Here is a 7,995-nt window from a genome sequence, read left to right on the forward strand (position 1 = left end):
AGTGAAAACAGTTTTTGGAAGGAATTTCATCATCTGTCTGCAACCATGATAACACTGAGTAGTGCATGAGAACTGAAAAGTGAAACTGACTAGAAAACAAATAAAAAACAATTTTATTTCAATGTCTAAACAGAAAGATACACAAAGTAAATAGCCTAAATGGTGAAAAGCAGATCACATTTTTAAAATTATTTCAGGTCAAATAATGATTAGTGTCAAAGATTGTTTTCTTTTTTAAAATATGCAAAAATATGTATACAACTTTCCCCAAAAAAATTACAAGAGAAGAACATTTCCTATAGCATTTTACTAATCCATGTTACTAATCCATGAGTGTATACTGAAGAAAAAAAATCTAACCTGGAAAATATTCACGTCCAAAGCTCTTACTGGACCAGTGTGCTTGCCTTTCTGTGCAATTATAACTTCACTCTCTCCAGCTATAATTTTAGATGGATCATACAGAATAATATTTCCATTTTCACCACCTGCAATTAGAACTCCAGAAAGACTACCATCTGAAGCCATTGTATGAGGTCCCCATATCAATTTATGGTACCTACAAGATAAAAAATAAACAATATAAGAAAATCCACTGCCATATCATAAGTGTCAGAACATCATAATGTGTTCCCTGATTAAAAAACACTAACACTTTATGGGAGGAAGTGTGGGCTGGTGGTAAGATAAAGGCATGATGAGACTGAGAACTGCTAGGTTTTATTCCTGGCTCTCCCAATCTGCCAAAAGTGTGACAGTGGACAGGTCACAACCTATATGTGCCTCAGTTCAAGGCTCTAAAGTCAGAATACTTACTTACCTCATAGGATTTTTTGAGATAATGTTTGCAAAGGACTGAGAGATGATCCCTGAATGAGAATTATACGCATAGCCAACTACAAGCGACCACATAAATCTCTGATATTGGTGTATACTGCTTGGTGAATCTGTAAGTATCCAGATTTCCTTTTTTTAAACGAATTGGTTTTATAACCAAACAATATTTCTGTATGTTCAACCATGCAGAGTACATTTCTTCCGCATAACGACCCACACCCTCTTGTGGCATTGCTCTTACAAAGTGGCCTTAATGCATTTGGAAAGCAAACTAACAAGTTTCTACAAAAAAACAAACCAAACCCAAGAGGTAGGGCTTTTAAAAAAAATTACATCAGCAGTAACAATGCCACCATTAATCAGTATTATATGCTGAATGCTCCAAGTAGCAAGAGGAGTATATGCAGCACAACTAACTTAAATTTTATATCTCTAACCTGGTGTTGAGCAGTTCCCAGTCATCTATACTAAGATAGCATCCGATACAGGGCCCCGTCTTGTTAGATACTGTACAAGGAAGACATTCTTTCTGTTTTGTACAAATCGCATTTTAATTAATTTATAATTTCTAAAAGTTCAGGCAACTATGTTTGGTGTAAATCTTTGGAAGACAGTCTCAGACTTGTGCATCATTATTTAAAAATGGACTGTAGAGAATGTAATGGAATTAACTTCCATCTACATAATGAGGTGATGTAAAACATGATCATTGTCCCTCAGTGGATTTAGATGTTTATATATCTCAGTGTAGCCGAGCTACAACACACTGTATTTTGGACTTACATATCTTTGATAAAAAGACATTAAATGCTGACACTACAGCTTATTACTGATGAACACTAACAATCTGTAAGTGTTGCACAGACCTCCACAGAGTACTATGGGTCAATGGAAGGACTAATGTTTGTGCTGACATTGTATCTGGCATGAAAGATTAATGGACCTAATTCAGTGTCAATGGAAAGTTTTCAGATCCTTCTCTATCTCCAAGAAGAGCATCTCACGTTTTCACTGACATTGTTATGGCCAATGTACGAGGAACAGAAGCCACTACAATGCTACTGCAAGTGCCACTAAGATGCCAATAGGATGGCTTTTTGGATTTTTAATGCTAATTATATAAGTTATAGCTAAATACACAGCATGAAGTTAGAATTAAAATGGGTCTAAATGAAGCAACACAACCAGGAATGTTTTTTCCCAATAGCTAGGTTTAAGTATTGAACTACATATGGAATGCAAAAATAAAACACAGAGGTACATCAAAGGAGTCCCCCACAATACCTAAACACAATAGGATGACAACATGTGGAAGCTATAACCGCCTTTTCCTATTTTTAAGAGCACACTTAACACTTTCCCTCTGCTCTCTGGAAATTCTTCAGGGCTCTGACCGTTATCTTCCTTTATATCAAAAACAAAACAAAATCATATCAAACCAACCTAATAACCCTCTTTGACAGGGTAACAAGCCTTGTGGATTGGGGGAAGAAGTAGACATGATATAGTTCAGCTTTAGTGAGGCTTTTGATACTGTCTCACATGCCTCATAAACAAACTAGAAAAATACAGACAAACATGCTACAAAGTGGGTGCACAACTGGCGGGAAAATGGTACTCAGAGAGTACTTATCTGTGGTTCACAATCAACCTGGAAGAGTATATTGTGTGGGGTCCTGCAAGGATGTGTCCTGGGTCTAGTCCTATTCAATATCTTTACACATGATTTAGATAATGGCATAGAGAGTACACTAAAGATCATGCAAATCTTCGATTGGAGTATTTAGTCACATAAGACATTGCAAACCATCTACATCATAGGCTGCAATTCCCACTGTCTCTCGCAGATGAAAGGATGCTTGCAAAAAAGAGCACACATAAATTTTGTGGACAATACCAAGCTAGGAGGGGTTGCAAGCACTCTAGAGGACAGGATTAGAATTATGTACAATGATCCTGACAAACTGGAAAAACAGTCTGAATTACACAGGACGAAATTCAATAAGGACAAATGCAAAGTATCGCACTTAGGAAGGAATGACCAACTGCACAAATGAAAAATGGGAAATGACTGTCTAGGAAGGAGAACTGAAGAAAAGGATTGCAGGTAGTAGTGGATCACAATCTAAGCATGAGTCAACAATGTAATACTGTTGCAAAAGATGTAAATATAATTCTGGGATATATTAGCAGGAACACCGTAAGCAAGACAAGAGAAGTAATTAGTCCACTCTACTCAGAACTGATAAGGCCTCAACTGGAGTATTGTGTCCAGTTCTGGGTGCCACACTTTGGGAAACGTGAACATATTGGAGCCAGTCCAGAGGAGAACAACAAAAAAAAGTCTAGGAAACATGACCTACGAGGAAAGATGGAAAAAAAATCGGTTTGTTTAGTCTGGAGAAGAGAAAGCTGAGCGGGGGAAATGATAATCTTCAAATATGTAAAATGTTGTTATAAAGAGGAGGGTGATAAATTCTTCTTCTTAACCACTGAGGACATGACAAGTAGTAATGTACTAAAATTGCAGCAAAGAAGATTTAAAGCTAGACATTAGGAAAAAAAACTTTCTAACTATAAGGGTAGTTAAGCACCGGAACAAGTTACTGAAAGAGACTGTGGAATCTCCATCATTGGGAGTTTTTAAGAACAGGCTAGACAAATATCTGTCAGGTCCAGATAATACTTAGTCCTGCCATGAGTGCAGGAGACTGGACTAGATGATCTGTCAAGTTCCTTTCCAGTTCCACATTTCTATGACTATCACCCAACAGATAACAGCCCAAGATATTGTGACAGAACAGGAGCTGAAATCAGGTCTCCAGAGTCCAAGTCTACAACTTTAACCACAAGCCCATCCTTCTTACCTTTCCCAGTAAGACTGACACAGGGCTAAAGCTTCATACACTGTCCTTGAAACCCATATCATGGACTGCAGTTGCCACCAAAAATGCATTTTTATAAAGCAGTCTATGAATTTGGAATCTCAATTCATACCTGTGCGAGGAGGAGAAAGTTGCACAGGATTTCATATCCAACGAAGGATCAGACAAGTCCAGTTCAAATATTTCCAGAGAAGCATTGGTACTGAAAGTTGCATCCAACTGTTGAGCAGATGTACCTATGCAGAAAAATACTACTGTATCAGAATGACATAATACAAAATAGGGAATTTCAAATTACTAAAGCATCAAATCACACAAAGGAAATAAAATTTTCAGTGTCTCAGAAGAACACTGAAGACAAAACATAACACATTTTTCAAAAAGGGAGCAAGTAGTTTCAGGTATTTCACCTGCCCCTAAATCCCCTTCCTGATTTTACAACCAAAATTTCCCATTAAAATAAAATTAAAAAAAAAAAAAGTGTGTGATTTTTCCTCTCTCCTGCTGCTGTGTAAAAATCCCATACAAATAACAGAAGAAACTCAGAAATAGACTGAAAGGCAATAGTTTTGGCAGCCAAAACTACTGAAATACTGCAAGCCATTGGTAAAGACTGGGTCATGAAATCCTATGATTTAGGAGAGAGAAGCCTTGAAATTCAATTACCAACGCTGCCACACACTTAGGGCAAACATGCACATTTACAAGGAATATGTGAGCTGGGGTTTTGATTTCTAAGGAAAGCTGATACTCCAGAGGTTGAAAAGTGTTTTCAAGTGGGTACTGCACTGCATTCTCAATTACTATTTCAGCCTTTAGGACATTAATTTTCTATTATAAAATACAAGTATAGTGAGCATATTATAATCTATACCATATGCATACAAAGCCCCATGGGTAGGGACCATACCCTTCAACAAGTTACCTGTAGCCAGGTAAATGGGATGTTGTTGGGCAGGGCTCCATGCCTGCATAGCAGTACGATCAATCTCCTTTAACTTCATCCTGCTGAAAGAAGATAACTTTTGTAATACAGAAAATCTGGAGGAAATGGCACCAGTACAACAGAGGGGAGATGGGCTGTACATGGAACTGTGGGAATGATGTGGCATTTCTAGGGAGGAGGGCAATGGTGAAATATTATTGAAGTTTACAGGAAATTAATACTTGCTAAACATGTTGAATGAAACTAAATAAACCCGGGAACACAGCAACTGTTGTGAGATTCTGTTTTTAGACCAAATACCTTTGATAATAAGAGTTTACATGATATAACTTGATATCTTCCAGCAGCTATTACATTTAAATTAAAATACTGTCCACGTTTCTAAATGCCCAAACTGACATTCATAAACTGCCATCAGAACTGAAACTACTGAAACTTACCACAAAAAGTCACTACTAAAAACCACCATATTGGTTTCTAAAATCATGTCAAAGAATTTCCTAATCCTGTTCCTTAGTGATATTTTAGGGACATAGTTAACTTGCATTCCAGCAATCTCAAGAAATTAACATAAAGGAGTTTCAGGTTCATTACCTATCCTTGAGTCTGTCTGTCAATTTCTGTGGTCTCACAACATCATTTTCCTATTTTTAAATGTTGTGCAAAACCCTCACAAACAACAATTCCGACTGATTATACAGAGAAAACAATGAAATTGACTCTATATAGAGGCGTATCAAATGTACAAAGCAGGCAAGCAAGCAAAAAAGATAAAAATATGCTTTTTCTAACCTCTTTAAATTCTGGTAACTTTAGGTGTTACTTCCAACAATAGTAAGTACAAAGAAATTTAAAAGTATCCCTTTAGGTATGGCCCTCTTCCCACACAGGCTGAGGAAGCATGTGTATATAAAAAGATAAGTAACACAAAATACTCATTTCAGATATCAACAGTTTTTCAGTCACCATCTTCTACCTATCACCCATGAAAAGGTTATATGGTCCTCATAACAATGACATTCTGAAATGCCAAGAATTTTCTCCTAATTGTGGTTTCGTCAATGGTTTAAAAGGAAGTGAAAGTTTAAGTGAAAGCCTGAAATGCTCAACAACTTTGAGTCACACAGTCCTCACAAGTGGATTTATGCAGCTTTTGTGCATGAACAAAAAGTTGTGTGAAGAAGTGCAAAGGTTAATCATCATGTGATGCAAGATAATTCAGAAAAAAAGAGCAACTGATAAAACTGGTCTTCCAGCTAAAAGTTTTCTGAAAAATGCTCAATTTTTTCATCAAATGCCTCCTAAGCAGAGCCCAGCACATAGTAATCTAAAAGACTTTGCAACACACAGATGTTTTAAACAAAATATAATAATTCAGGCTTGCAAAAATTTACTTACTCAAGGCAGGGATGACATGGTAATTACCAGAGCTGGTTGTTACCAAGTAAAATCAAGGTTTTTACCACCCCGCATAAAACTAGTTAGTCCCAGTTTAAGGCATTTGCTATTTTAAAAATTGTTTCAAATTCATGCACATCGCATTATACTAGTTTAAGTTACATATTCAAACTGTGGTTACATAAGGCAGTAGCTACACAGATTAATTTAGGATTGTTCAAATAAAAAGTAAAACTGCATTGGGATGTAATAACAACAGTCATTATGATGCTGAAAGTGGGAATGTCTGTATATATTTGAGTTTGTATTTTCTCAAGGAAGTTATACACGTCATGATTCATCTTTCCATATTTATATAAAAACAACAACGCACAGTTGCATTAAGCAATCAGAAGCATGAAGAGTTGCAGACGACCAGTTGTACTATTACTGTAACTGCAACAGCTAAAACAACGACCTTAACCCATTTGGCCTACAACATTCTGTAGCAGAAGACCAATTTTGATGTAGTGGCTAGATTGAGCCTATTCCTTAGTTCTGAATGGATGTATCCAAAGTTTGAAAAGATTTGTCTTATGCTTGCTGAACTTGCTGGACACTGAAGCCAATATTTTTCCCACTTTCCTGGTTTAAACCATATTTAGCAGCGCTCCATCCTACACTTGTTTTTCCTGGAAAACTGCCAGGCCTGACCAAAGGGTGTATAAAATATAACTTTTTGCACTAGCTGGATTAGTGAGTTTTGCAAGGTTGCAATGGTAATTTGAAAATTACTTCTAACAGAAAAAAAGAGTTTGTTCAACCTTTGCAAAATGCTTATCATAATTAATCTGTTACACTGACCCAAAAATAGACTTTAATATTGTAGGGCAAATTAACATTAAAGAACAACATATCTTGTCCTCTGATTTTTATTTAATGAGGAACATTTTCTTAGAAAAGGGAGTAGTGGGAATACTCAAAATTTAAATGTCTTTGTTGGCCACACTTACTCTGTGATAATGGGAAGGTTTCAATTAATTCTTTCCTGTACTTGATTTCAATCTTGACACTACAGACGTTCATTCTGACAACACATACCCAGATAATTATACCATGAATAGGGCCCACCAAATTCATGTCCATTTCGGTCATTTTCACAATCATAGGATTTTAAAAATCATAAATTTCATGTTTTCAGCTATTTAAATCTGAAATTTCACAGTGTTGTAATTGTAAGGGTCCTGACCCAAAAAGGAGTTGTGGAGGGGTTGCAAGGTTACTGTGGGGGGGGTGGGGCGTTGCAATACTGCTACCCTTACTTCTGCGCTGCTGCTGGCGGTGGCACTGCCTTCAGACCTGGGCAGCTGGAGAATGGTGGCTGCTGGCCAGGAACCCAGCTCTGCAGGCAGAGCCACCACCAGCAGCAGCAAAGATAGCATGGTACAGTATTGTCACCCTTACTTTTGCTCTGCTGCCAGCAGAGTTGGGCCCCCCTCAAGGCGCCAAGCTCTGAAGGCAGCAGCGCAGAAGTAAGGGTGGTATGGTATGGTGTTGCCACCCTTACTTCTGCATTGCTTGCTGCTGGCAGGGTGCTGACTTCAGAGCTGGGCGCCTGGCCAACGGCCACCCCTCTCCGGTCACCCGCTCTGAAGGCAGCACAAAAGCAAGGGGAGCAATACTGCAACCCCTTAAAATAACCTTGTGACCACCCTGCAACTCCCTTTTGGGTCAGGATCCCCAATTTGAGAAAGGCTGGTCTCCCCCCCAAGTGTTTATGGTAAATGCACACAAAAGACCAGATTTCAGATCCATGATGCGTTTTTCATAGCAGTGAATTTGGTAGGGCCCTGTCATAAACAGAAAGCTAAGGGTTAATGTCTCTTTCACCTGGAAAGGGTTAACAAACAACACCTGACCAGAGGACCAATCAGGAAACAAGATACTTTC

General features: G+C 37.9%; 1 protein-coding gene across 9 annotated transcripts in view; it reads right to left on the bottom strand.

The window, feature by feature from the left end:
* The window catches only part of SEC31A (SEC31 homolog A, COPII coat complex component), a 99,423-nt gene that overhangs the window by 87,847 nt on the left and 3,581 nt on the right, over positions 1–7,995 (bottom strand). For 5 of the 9 annotated variants that reach the window (XM_075066108.1, XM_075066106.1, XM_075066104.1 and 2 more), the window contains exons 2-4: positions 4,648–4,730; positions 3,835–3,958; positions 361–559 (exon numbers count right to left, since the gene is read on the bottom strand). In XM_075066108.1, the coding sequence (XP_074922209.1) occupies positions 361–559; positions 3,835–3,958; positions 4,648–4,726 (402 nt within the window). In that variant the 5' untranslated portion in view covers positions 4,727–4,730. The remainder of the gene's footprint in view (positions 1–360; positions 560–3,834; positions 3,959–4,647; positions 4,731–7,995) is intronic. The other 4 variants (XM_075066103.1, XM_075066101.1, XM_075066105.1 and 1 more) reach the window with 1 other exon arrangement.

This window comes from Chelonoidis abingdonii, chromosome 5, assembly GCF_003597395.2.
Source record: "Chelonoidis abingdonii isolate Lonesome George chromosome 5, CheloAbing_2.0, whole genome shotgun sequence".
NCBI classification, from domain to species: Eukaryota; Metazoa; Chordata; order Testudines; family Testudinidae; genus Chelonoidis; species Chelonoidis abingdonii.